Raw genomic sequence first — 13,884 nt, 5'->3', positions numbered from 1 at the left:
CACTAAAATACATGTAAAACCAGTTTTGTGCAGAATATTCTATTAGTGTAGAAGCCACCAGGATTCTGCAGAAACAATAAGCAACTCCACCCAAAACAAATGTAACTCACCCTGAGTCACTTCACTGATTCATCATGTTCACACAGGGTGTGCTGCACACACAGACTCAACGATAAGCCTCTTTACAATCAAGAGGCAAATTCCAGTGTTGAAAAATGAAGCCAGTGCGGAAATACCAAAATCCGCAGTTGTACAGATGGCCACTTCAGGCTAAAATCGGGGTTCAAATCCACGCCTTCCATGATTTCCTTCACTTTGCCATCAGAGGTGTCTGTGCATGTGGTGAAAGTGCTGAACTTGTAGAGACATTCACTTATCTCCCCACTGGCATTCATCTCTGTGAGTGTCCTGCCTTTGAGATCATGAGATGCCTGGGAGGATCTTATGGAGTTATGAGGTAACTGGACAGAGGTCTTGTAGGAGAACCAAAGTTCAAATCTTTAGGTTCCTCAGCCTGGTTTTGTAAAGTGGTCTAATCTTGTTTAGTCGACTAAACTCACTTAGTCAACTAATCTTTTTACCTTAATCATTGCACAAAGCGCTTAGTCGGCTAAAGTTTCACGTTAGCCAACTAAAGTTTTTAGTCTGGTACAGAGGTGGCTCATCTTAATTCAGTCAATAAAACATCAGTGTCTTACCTCAAAAACGACGGCTATCATGTACCACCAATTGATGGAGCAGGAAGGAAGGAGAGCCTTGCGGTGGGAGCGGGTGTTCCGGGACTGGAGTAATCCATTGGAGATGTTTACCCAGGACGTTAGGAGCGCTTCTCCTCTGGTGCGGCGGACTTGGCCATGTTTATAGCAGGCGGCATTTCTTGGCAACGGCACTGGTGAGGCCGCTTATGCCCGTGAAAATCGTTGACTAACATTAGACAGCCAAGTTTAGTCGTCAATGTGAAATGAAGATTAAACGGCTACTGTTGGGTGACTAACCTTAGTCGACTAAATAAGTTTAGTAGATTGAAAGATTAGACTGTTTTATGGCCCTGGTGCTTCCTGTCTTAGGGTTGTATCTCACTGATGTACGACTGGTGGAGAAGAGGCAGAGATGCAGTATTGCACAAAAACAGGTGAAAAGGCGATAACTTTCTCATGTGGAATGTCACTGAATCGGTCCTCTGACACGTGCTTGCATAGCGGCCAACTGTCCACTGAATGCCATCCAGAGTGGCAGCAAAAATTCCAGCCACAAATCTCGAGCAGTCCGCACACGTAACTCACGAGAGCCACTGACGTGGTGCGTAGCACACACGCGAAAGTCGAGCAGCACTGTCGCATCCTTTGCAGGCACAAGCATTTGCACCCAAATGCTGCGCAGTAGTCTTACGGATGTTCAAGACAGATGTTCAAGACATGTTCATGACAAGACATTTGCGTGCACAGTGGTCAGGATTGATGTAATAGTCCTGATGTGGACTATTACACAGTTATTATGTGAAAAGAGGCTGTGAAAATATACCGGACTTTAGGCATAAAAAGAACTGAAAATAGTAATAAAATAAAGTAAATAATAAAATAATAAATAATAATTAAAAACATGCGTGTTCTGAGTCACAGACACGATACAGTGTTCAAAAATCAAGCGATGCGTGGGTACCGCCCCGCGACTGAGGTGAGAGGTGAGAGGACAGTGAATGGCTGTGAACCTTGCGGCAAACCGCAAATTTCTTCGAGGCTGCCATTCACAGGCTGTCGCAGCCCAGTGAGATACGAGCTTAATTGTATGGTTCTGAGACTTGGAAGCTAGCCAGTGACCTAAAGCAATGACTAGATGTCTTTGGTACAAGATTTCTTCAGAGCATCCTTGGGTACTGCAAAAATGACTTTGTGCCAAGTGAACAGTTACTTAGGGAGACTCACCTATGACATTTTTGTCATATGGTGTGTTTTTCTGGGTATTATCCAGCACACAGGTGCCTCACTGTTGAGGACCCCAACAGCTGGAGAAGGCCACAGGAACGCTCACTTTTCACCTGGCCATAGCAGGTAGATGGTTAATTCAAGAAGCGGGGGTGGACTGGTTGCTGGCCTTAGTGGTTGTCATCCAGGACTCAAGGCAGATCAGTGGTGTCATGGATGTGGAAACACTTTGTACCAGGGCATCATGGTACAAAGTGGTATCAGGTATCATGGTATCAGGGCATCAAATGTCCAAGTTTACAGTAGAAATAAGCATGTTTACACCCTTGCACAAAAAGTGGGTTAGACCTTTATAGTGAGTTTTAGTATGGGGTGAATTGTATATAACTTGTCAGTTTTAATCATTTTAAGCTGTGTATTTAGGGTTGTGGATTTGGCATCTCCTTGTGGATTCAACAGGGTTTGTCCATTCTAAGTATTTGAATAGAAATATGAGATAATCTGACTTACTATGTGGTAAACTTTACTAACAGACCTTCTAAGGAGTTGATGCTCCAGTATTTTTCTTGTATGAAATTTTAGCATAGCACCATTATCAGTAATTTGCACATATCAATAGCTAGGTAACAGCAGTAGCTCAGTGGATAATTAGCGGCACTACATGCTACCTATCCGTGTCGTTGGACAAGCACATGTGAAGTTGCGCGGTAGAGCTCATCTTGACGGGTAGTTCATCTCGATGGGCCTTGGCTCCATCGCATCCAGTGGCAGTCATAGACTCTCTTCGGCTTCAAGATACAAAATCTGGAGAAAAGCAGTGGCACCAATTGGCCTCAGGGCCTATAAGAGTTTATCTTGTAGCTAGGTAATGTTAGCTATATGGATAGAGCTGCAATTATTGAAGCTATATTCTGGTCAGTTTTCAATACTCTTACCAAAACCACCTGTTATTAGGACCACGGCCCAGTATGTAAAAAATATGCGTTAATCAATCCCACACTCAGGTTACCTAGTGTGTTTGCCTTAAATACATTGAGAAAGGGTGTATGTGTTCAGGCTTCATTCATCCAGGTGACGTCAGTCTTGACCACACTCCATCCCTTTTATCTTTTATGGGTTTGATAGGAGTCGGGCACTGTCAAGGTGGTGGCACATCAAAACAACCCACTTGAGCTTCAAACCAGAAAACCTGTGGGTGCAAGGGCGCAATTTAGAACTAGAAATTGGGGGGACAAAATGTGAGGGCCGCAGGGCCGAAGCCCATAGGCCGGGGGTCTGGGGACCTCTTTAGGTCCCCAGAAGCCAACGGTTTCTAGATAAGCTCAGATGCATTGTGAGCATCCAGAACAGTAATTTGAATGTTTTGAGAAGACCATAAAGTGGACACCATCTGACTTATGCAATTTGAAACTGTGGATGTAAGTACTTTATTCTGAGAATAGCCAGCATTGATTTTATTAACATCCTGGTGTAAATAAGGTGTCACCACATGTGTAGAACTCAAAAAGAATGATAGGTTGAGTTTTCATAAAAAAAAAAAACTGCAATGTGGTAAAATTATAAATATGAAAGAACTAAAAATAATAAGAAGAACTAATAATAATTATTATTATTAACTATCGCATACTGTATTTTTTTTCTCAAGATTTGTTTTTGCATAAGTTTGAAAAAACAACAGATCATAAGTTTAGGATAAATTACTTATCATGAATTTAATTTTCGAAGTGACAATAATGACAACACTCATATACTGAACATAATTTCGCTTGCATAGACTGATTTTGGAGATCAAGCAATAATTGCAGATGGGCTTTCTGAGGTCCCAGATAGCTTTTCTGATTTCCTTTTCTAACTTTCAGAATTTAGTAAATTAGCATATGGTCCATTGATACTTATGTGTAAACACTAGTCCCTAGAGGCAACTATTTTTGGTTTCAAATCTGGGCAAATGAAGTCCCTGAAAATTCTGAATGTGACAAACAAGAAACAGGTGTTGTAAACAAGTCAATGCTGCTAAAAATACAAACTTGCAGAAACAAAGATACTATTCTGACATGGTTTGCACATAAGACTGGCATAGCATGTTTCAAGTACACACATATATATCAGAAGGTGGGGGGACATACCATATTCTGTCCCCCCTGGTTGAAAAGGTGGGGGGGACATGTCCCCCCTATCCCCCACCAAATTGCGCCCATGTGTGGGTGATATCCCATAGGGTGCGTCCAGTATATATATATATATATATATATATATATATATATATATATATATATATATATATATATATATATATATATATATATATATATATAGTCTATGTTTAGAATACATCTTTGAATGTTACTAAAATTTAATATGAATGAAGATAAGAAGGAAAGATAATTAATGAAGTCATTTCAGCCTCCTTAGTCAGCCACTTTCCACAAGACGACCCACTTCTTTTTGAGATCACTAACTTTTTGACTTAGTAGACAACTTTATATACTATGAAACGTCTGCCAAGTACAGACTGTTCTGCCTGACTCAATGTGATAAGCTGTCCTCATTTAATAATTGCTTATTTGACATTAGCTGCACGATAAAAAAAAAAGTTTCTAATGTCACTTTTTGCTATACCCAGCTTGTTACCTGCCTACAACTGTTAGATCAGTGATTATGTCAAGCCGAGAAGTGGAGGGCGGAATGAAGGACGCATCAGTGCGGTTTGAAGGCTGATATTCTAGGAATTAAATTTCTGACAGCTACTTTCCAGCTCTGTGCTCAAGAATGGAGGAAATTCCTCCCGCATCTGATTTCACTGATAACTCTGAAGTCAGCAGCGTTCATTGATGTTGCTACTTGCGATAAGACATAAGGAGCAGGTTTCCCGTCCTGAGTGCAGAGTGGCCAGGCGAGGGTTGAGACACAGTTGTTGGTGAGGATAGCCATCAGTGGTGGGTTTAGCGTTGGAGGCAGGGGTCAGTAACTCTAGACCTTTTCCAATGCCACAGTTCTGTACTTTTCTCTGGTACTCCAAATTGGATACTGTGGTTTTCTATTGGGATCTAGTTACATTTCCTGTCCCTGTTATATGGGATTTGAAGGATAAGCTGATCACACTAGTCAGATCAGCTATTGTGTATCACTTAGAGGTGGCGGTGTTGACAAAAAGACCTGGAAGTAGCAGAGTTGATCATGCTGCAATTTTTCTTGGGAGTGACAAAAATGGGCAGGATTCACAGAGGTCGTCCTAATATTACAGTTTGGAGACAAAATGAGAGGAGTGACATTGAGATGGCCTGTCTAGAGGATGGTATATTGAGAGAAGGATGCTGAGGATGGAATCACCAGGCAGGAAGAGGACAGAAAGACACGAGGAGCTTTGTTGTGTGAGGAAGGACGTGCAGGACGGATGATCTGCTACATCGAACCGTAAGAGGAGCAACTACAAGAGGAAACGAAAGCCATTAAAGTACTGTTAGCAGCCAAGCCTCCAAGTGCTGTCCTTACATTTGACGACTGCAATGTGTGAGAGAAATCCTGTTAATTAAATAAATAAAAAAGATAGAAAAAGACATGCATATCAGTGGGGCAACTTAACCTCCTGAGACCCCGTGTTCTTCATTTTTATTTATTTATTGTTTTTCAAAAACTGTTTCCAGATCAAGGTCAGGTCTTCAAAGGTTACGCAGAACTTTAATTTTTCACAAATGCAGAGTGTAATCAGTATGAGTATACAGTAGTGTTCAGAATAATAGTAGTGCTATGTGAGTAAAAAGATTAATCCAGGTTTTAAGTATATTTCTTATTGTTACATGGGAAACAAGGTACCAGTAGATTCAGTAGATTCTCACAAATCCAACAAGACCAAGCATTCATGATATGCACACTCTTAAGGCTATGAAATGGGGCTATTAGTAAAAAAAAAAGTAGAAAAGGGGGTGTTCACAATAATAGTAGTGTAGCATTCAGTCAGTGAGTTTGTCAATTTTGTGGAACAAACAGGTGTGAATCAGGTGTCCCCTATTACCTGTTGAACATGCTTTTCTCTTTGAAAGCCTGAGGAAAATGGGACGTTCAAGACATTGTTCAGAAGAACAGCGTAGTTTGATTAAAAAGTTGATTGGAGAGGGGAAAACTTATATGCAGGTGCAAAAAATTATAGGCTGTTCATCTACAGTGATCTCCAATGCTTTAAAATGGACAAAAAAAAAAAAAAAAAAAAAACAGACGCGTGGAAGAAAACGGAAAATAACCATCAAAATGGATAGAAGAATAACCAGAATGGCAAAGGCTCACCCATTGATCAGCTCCAGGATGATCAAAGACAGTCTGGAGTTACCTGTAAGTGCTGTGACAGTTAGAAGACGCCTGTGTGAAGCTAATTTATTTGCAAGAATCCCCCGCAAAGTCCCTCTGTTAAATAAAAGACATGTGCAGAAGAGGTTACAATTTGCCAAAGAACACATCAACTGGCCTAAAGAGAAATGGAGGAATATTTTGTGGACTGATAAGAGTAAAATTGTTCTTTTTGGGTCCAAGGGCTGCAGACAGTTTGTGAGACAACCCCCAAACTCTGAATTCAAGCCACAGTTCACAGTGAAGACAGTGAAGCATGGTGGTGCAAGCATCATGATATGGGCATGTTTCTCCTACTATGGTGTTGGGCCTATATATCGCATACCATGTATCATGGATCAGTTTGGATATGTCAAAATACTTGAAGAGGTCATGTTGCCTTATGCTGAAGAGCATGCCCTTCAAATGGGTGTTTCAACAAGACAATGACCCCAAGCACACTAGTAAACGAGCAAAATCTTGGTTCCAAACCAACAAAATTAATGCCTCGCAGATGTGAAGAAATCATGAAAAACTGTGGTTATACAACTAAATACTAGTTTAGTGATTCACAGGATTGCTAAAAAAGCAGTTTGAACATAATAGTTTTGAGTTTGTAGCGTCAGCAGCAGATGCTACTATTATTGTGAACACCACCTTTTCTACTTTTTTAAACTAATAGCCCAATTTCATAACCTTAACAGTGTGCATATCATGAATGCTTGGTCTTGTTGGATTTGTGAGAATCTACTGAATCTACTGGTACCTTGTTTCCCATGTAACAATAAGAAATATACTCAAAACCTGGATTAATCTTTTTACTCACATAGCACTACTATTATTCTGAACACTACTGTAATTTATGAGGTACTATTTACTGTGTGCTACCTCTGCACTAAACAAACCAACCAGGTCCATTTCCAAAATGTGCGCACTGTTGATAAAAAATGGCATGTTACTTACAAAACAAACATATTTCTTAGCATTTTTTTACTTAAAAAGTTAGTTTGCTGGCATTATTTTGTATTTTGTTAATATTTTGAGTGTACTGATGCTTTGTAGTTTTGATTGCCATAGATTACTTCCCAGACTAATTTTTTCTAAAAAGCCACTCCTGACAAAGTAATGATTAAAGGCGATTAGAGCACTCAGAGACTTGATTGCTACCCTCATTTTAATGTAACGATGGTAAAGTAAATGTTTCCTTTAAGAAAACCAACAGTGCCGAACTAGTCGAGCAGCTTCACTGCTGCATGGTAATGGGTAGCACCATTTTATGCTGGCGGCCACCGTAGGATTTTCGCTTGAGGTTCTATTATTGTTTTCTCCTGAAAATGAAAACAATGAATAAACTGGTCATGCATTTGTCTGGCAGTGAGGCACAAACCCATTTTTTACATTCTTAGTATCCATTGTTGTTTGTGCGGCGGTTCACCCTCCAAGGCCGTAATCTGACCATAAAACGCTCTTGTTTTCTTCCATGTTTTCTTTGAAACCAAAAGCTGTTGATTGATGTTTTAATCTAACTTGTGAGAAGGACAGTGGTACAAAACAACTGCATTGCGATCACACGCTACATGATGTTTTGTTATTGATGTGATTATTAATTTGTGTATTTTATAGTGTACGGAGAATCCTCGTGCAATGCTGACGCTGTATTTTTTGCAGCGGTGCGTAACTATTGTGCATGTCTTTATTGCACACTGAAGAAGTGCTGAGCCCCAAATGTTCATGCAATAAATATTTTGGTGGGCTGTCCTTAAAATTTTAATCATCTGTCGTGTATTTGGCAACCAGTCATGTGTAACGGGGAGTTGGGAGCTTTGTTTTGTGTTGTTTTTTTTTTTTTTTTGGCCTCCTTATTAATTTCTGAACTCAGCAGTAAAAAGACGGTAACGTTTGCCAATTCTATGTCCATTATTGTGGATTGCTGTCTTCCTTATGACAACTGCGTGCGCTGCGATGATGAAAGACGTGCGCCACAGGTCGTCCATACTGATGTGAAGACATGTGGTGCAGCTTCCACTGAAGCTGGTGGTTCTTGTTGTTAGATTTGGTTCCTCCTGCAGTCTTTTCTGAGATGGTGGTGGGACAGCGCTGCTCTTTGGCAGCAGCTGCATGCATACATGGAAAACAGATTTGGTTCTCCTCAGATTTCAGTCACTGCGAGAGCCAGTCATTCTCAGCCCCCCTCCCAACCATGAACCCTGTAGACAAAAGGACAAAATAAAATCAGATGTTCTGTTTTTTTGTTGTTGTTTTTTTTTTGTCCTTCACATCACTTGGCCTCTGCTAAGGAAATGTGGCTTGGGCATGTCAGAGAACTTGCAGCGGATTGATGGATCAGGGATCCAGGTCATGCTGAGTGAAAACTGCAGGTTCTTTTGATTGACATGATTAAGTTGGATTGCATCAATCGGGCTGTTAGTCACATTCACCTAACAGCAGTTGGACATGTGGTCACAGCTGATTCATGCATCAAGCACTAAAAATCTTCAGGACACCATTACTCTGAATGTTTTGACCTCCACTTGATTTTTCTCTCTTGTCTCCCTCCAGACCACATGAATCAGGACCATTCCGGTTCCTCCGGAAACTCAGACGGGATCCTCGGCTCCAAAGTGGCTGTGTTCTCTGCCATCGGAGCGGGCTGCATCATCTTCCTCGTGCTCATTCTCCTCCTCATTATCCTCCTCCTCAAGATGCGCAAGCGTGCCAGGAAAAACACCCACTCACAGCCCCGCCCTTCTGCCCTGTCACTCAGCACGCTGTCCAATCCCAAGCTACCCGGGGGCACGGCTGGCACGGAGCCCAGTGACATCATCATTCCTCTGCGGACAGAGAACAACTACTGCCCTCACTATGAGAAGGTGAGCGGCGACTATGGCCACCCCGTCTACATTGTCCAGGAGATGCCACCGCAGAGTCCTGCCAACATCTACTACAAAGTCTGACATGCTCCCCGACATCCAGCAGCAGTCAGGAGATGTGGGGGGTGAGAAACTTGGAGGGGGGCGGGGAGCGCTTGATTTACGTTCTTGGGAAGAACACTTTCCTTTCCATTTCGGGGACTTGATGCTTCTTCAAGCCTGCGTTATTTCTACCACCTGCTGCACAAATCTGGAGAGACACGCACTGACCAGCACCCAGTGGGGTTGCACGCCGACTGATCGAGGCTGATTCTGTTTGATCGGGTTCTCCTCCTCCCCTTGCGTTCCACCTTCTGCATGTCCCTGCTGTGCTCCGACAGAGGGGGAGGGGAGTGAACAGATGGAACTCTAGTTTCCTGGTTTGCTGTCCTCTTTAACGGGCAGGAAAGAGTTAGCTCAGTCCCCTGAAGTACAGTCTGTGCTACACCCAATTAAACACCCGAGCACACCAGGCAGACACAGGCCCCGGTTGCCACTCCGCCTGATTTTTATGTGTGTGTGTGTATATGTGCGTTTGTGTGCGCATGCGTTCGTCAGGGCTCAATGCCAGGCCAGGAAACTCTCCAGATAGCTCAGGTATCAGACACAGCGTGTGAAATAATGTGTTCCTCTCCCTTCGCACCTCTGATGTTTGCCTTACTTACTATTTTTGATGGAGGATTTCCTCGACCCTGATTCAGTTCACAAAGCAGTTGTATTTTGTTAAGACTTTTCCTACAAGTGCACAATGTATAGAGTTTAAATCATCACCACTCCACCACGTCACTGTTCACATCGTCACCACCCGCCACAGCGCCCCTTGACCTGGACTGCCGACGTGCACGTTTACATCCGTGTTTGAAGGCGTGCACCCATCCCCGCTGCTCTGATATCAGCTTTACTATTACCCTGGTGTTTATGACTTACTTTGTGTACTCAAGGGCATGGCCTCTGTAGGTGAGCGTGGGCATGTCCGGGCTGGCCCTCCGCTGTATCTGGGCAGACTTGCCGGCTTAGGGATAGAACACAGCGCTACTGTATCATAAGCTTCAAAAACAAGACAGACAGGCCTGAGATCTACACTCCAGTTTGCTCCGACAGAAGGTTTGATTGTGTCTGATGATGGTTTTAAGACAGCAGACACGTTGAAATTTGTTTGTTTGGGCTTCTGGGGCTCCTGTGTAGACATCAAACAGTTTGGTGCCCGCCGCTTGGTCTAGGTGGGTGTGCGTTGGACGGCGGGCACTGATTGGCTGGCCTACATAGGTAGGATGCCCTATATACAATATAAGTTGGTTGGCGATCTGCACTGAACATTGGGATACGGTATTGTCAGATGCCAGTTGGCTGCCATCTGTAGAGTGTAGCGCGCAGTTGGTAGCGTTGCCAGCGTGTGACTAATCTATGTGCCATCTCTGTGCCCACACTCACCAGCCGGGGAGGAGAGTGAGCGAGCGACAGATAAAGGAGAGAATGTTCCTGTGACTTGGCTTTAACCTGACAGGGAGGTGGTGACAGGGATGGAGGACGGGGTGGTGGAGGTAGTTTTAGCATTAATTTTTCCATCCGCTCACCAGTTGTGCTTTGAATAAAAAATGCTGTGCAGAATATTCTGCAGTTAAGGTGTTCAGCCAGCGAGGACACCGCAGCTCAGCTATCACACAGCCCAGGGCAGCGGCACTGGCACAGGATTTATTGCGGGTGGGTGCGTGTACGCACGATGCATAGTGTGAATGTGTGAGCGAGCACATGTTGGGTGCAGTACACGCTCCTGTGTGCGAGGGCTTATTTGTGCTTAAATTTGCAGTTTTCAGCCCCCCCCGTGTGTGTGTGTGTGTGTGTGTGTGTGTGAATGATTCTGTGGTTTAGCAGCTGAACTAGACTTGTTTTCAGGGCACTGGAAGGTGCTCCAAAGAGCGCGGGTGCCAAAGTACGGCGAGCCACAGTCCCACTTAATGACGTGAGGCGAGAAAGGGATCAGATAAGGACGGCTGTTCGTCAGCACCGAGACGGACGGGTCCAGGTTCATCTTAAGTCAAACGGTCAAGCTGCTGGTTAACGTTTACTCAACCTGTCACCGTCTCGTGCACGGAGGCGCTCTGCTGAGTTAAAAGGCGGCCTTGCAGGACGACTCCAGTGGCTTTTGCGTGTCGTTAACCTCGGAGTTAACAACCAAACCAGCTGCTCGTACTTTTGTGGTGCTGTGTTTTAACTCAGCATGCAGCCATAAGAGGCTCTCTGTGAAACACATCTACATCAAATATTTTCGTTTTGGATCGGTGCGGATCCACTCACCTGCACCAGCCAAGGGAGCCATTACCAATGACCACAAACCATATCTCATTTCCACTCATTGTTGTGACCACTTAATGTTATTCAAATTTTGGGGGGAGAAACGTAAATGAGGAAAGGTAACATAGAAATGTAAATATAAGGATAGAGCCCAATTTAAGATGTAATTTCACCTGAACACTGCTCATAAGAAAACTTTAAGATTAGATTTTTGTAACGGAGGTCGTTTGTAAATACTTGTCTTTTTAAAGTGTGTTTTGTATGACTCCTTGCATTTTGTCTCTGTTTGCAATATGTCTTTATTTTGTTCTCTCTTCGAGTTAAAAATTGAATATTGCAGCAGACACGCGAGCATCCAGTATTGTCCGAAGTCTTTGTTATGACATGTGTTAAAAACTGGACTTTTCAATTTGCTTTTTTTTTATTTTATTTTGTTAACATCGTCATCCAACGGGATTGCAGTTGCTGAGAACCAGTTGAGGACTGAACCTTTGTTGTCACCGAGCGGCGAGTGCGCGCGCGGCTTTGACGAGGATAGGTTATTGAAATGCTGAACGATTAGGCCCCGCCCCCACTGCTGGAAGCAGCACTTAGCTCTGCGTTTGAAGACTCCGCTGCCTTCAAGTTGCCTTCCACCGCATTATGAGGTGTAAGAAGAGCATCTGGTCCAGAAAGATTAATCTTTTCTCAGTTTTAATGAATCTGTTGGGCCAGACAGTGAAAGAGACGCAGGGAGAGAGAGCGAGGAAGAGAAAAAAGGGGCCACGGATGAGAGTGTGACCATCCAGCACTCGCCAATAAATCATCTGGTTTACACCACTCATTATCTCCCAGGCGGTCCTTTGTTTTAAAGTTGCTCTCTCTTTCTCTCCCTCTGCCTCTCCTTTGTCATCTCTCTCTCCCTAATTTAGCACAAGTGTGTCGCCGGCTTGTGGTGCGAGCCTCACTATGGGTTTTCTGCTTTTGTTCAAAGCCACAGTATTATTTCCAATGTGCATGTGTAAGCAAAACCTGTTGAATTTCCCTTTGTTTGATTCATAACTGTCAGTTTTGTTATTGTTATTTTATCGCCATTCAGTTTTTTTTTCCTTTTCCTGCCGCTTCTCAGCATAACCTATTGGCACCAGCTACGATGGAAATAACGTTCCACCAGTTTGGAGACTACCGCAATTTGATAAATAAATTTTTTCCCATGGATCATGTTCTGCAGATACTCCTGTTGTTTTTGTACAAATGTGCTTTCAAATATTAATTTGTTGTCTCTCTTTGACCACCTCGGTTCATGCAGGCATGCAGACAGGTGCCCCCCCAACCCTCACCTCGGGGGTCAATGCTGCACAAATGGGTTTGTTCTGATACATTAGTCAGATTGAAATCACAAGCACGCTTCATAAATTCATATTCGGAGTGTGCGGACACGCCTTTTTGCATAGTAACTAATACCCATATCAGCCCACTCTGCCCTGGTGTCCTTCAAAATTACATTTCTTCATACATGATTAAATCTGATTGGCTCCACTCTGCATTTTCATCGCGTTTGTCTGAAATTACAGCCTGCGTTCACGCCGTCGAGGCACCATCTCCACAAGTCCTTGGCAAAAGCAGAGATGGCATGAAATTCTGTTAAAGTGATTGCGCATTTTCACCGACAAGCACATCAGTGTTTGTGGGCGTGTCCTTCGTGCGGCTGATGATGTGCAGAGAGACGAAGTGGGCGAGTAATGGCGGGAGAGTGAAAGTCAAAGATATATAATGTGCCTGTGGCTTCACAGCTCCGCCCCCACCCTGGCTGTTTCCTTCGGTGCGACGGTGCCCCGGGGCAGGAGCATTCATCTGGTTTCCTGGCTTGAACCCGAGACGCTCCCGTAGAGCTACGTTACTGTGGGTTTATTAAAACCTTCCCCCCACTGAGCCACGGTGTGTGACTACATGTTTGTTTGTGTGTGTGTGTGTGTGTGTGTGTGTGTGTTTTGCCACAGGGTTCTTCTCGTTTTTGCAACACACAGTCGGCACACACAAAATGTATAAATATGACTGCTGCAGGACGCACTGCAGTATTTCTACTTTTCTTTCCAGATTCATCTTACAGATGATTAAATCGAACATGATCTTTGTATCATCATCATCTACCTGTGTTTTCAGTCATTTTAGAAGGACCAGAGTTAAAGGATGACACCAACCACTTCCACGTGTTTGAGACAAATCTCTGTAATTTGCATATAGGTTATGATCAAGGTTGGGTAGGATTACTTTGAAAGAATACATTTGGATTACTTGTAATCTGATTACTTTTGGATTACATTTCAAAGTAATCCTACCCAACCTTGGTTATGATATATTTTCTGACATGTAAAACTTTATTTATTTTACTGTTTTTTCTGCATTGGAAATTGTCAAGTTCCAGTCTTGTTGGTTGGATGGTTGGTGTGATTGTCACCAGA

The 13,884-nt window shown here is 43.2% G+C and overlaps 1 protein-coding gene across 2 annotated transcripts in view; it reads left to right on the top strand.

Annotated features, from left to right (window-relative positions):
• efnb1 (ephrin-B1) overlaps positions 1-12,648 on the top strand; it is a 225,492-nt gene extending 212,844 nt beyond the window's left edge. For both annotated transcript variants that reach the window (XM_034180914.1, XM_034180915.1), the window contains one exon: positions 8,802-12,648. In XM_034180914.1, the coding sequence (XP_034036805.1) occupies positions 8,802-9,196 (395 nt within the window). In that variant the 3' untranslated portion in view covers positions 9,197-12,648. The remainder of the gene's footprint in view (positions 1-8,801) is intronic.
• Positions 12,649-13,884: the final 1,236 nt, after the last annotated feature.

This window comes from Thalassophryne amazonica, chromosome 11, assembly GCF_902500255.1.
Source record: "Thalassophryne amazonica chromosome 11, fThaAma1.1, whole genome shotgun sequence".
Lineage (NCBI taxonomy): Eukaryota > Metazoa > Chordata > Actinopteri > Batrachoidiformes > Batrachoididae > Thalassophryne > Thalassophryne amazonica.
This window is presented reverse-complemented; position numbering and strand designations above follow the sequence as displayed.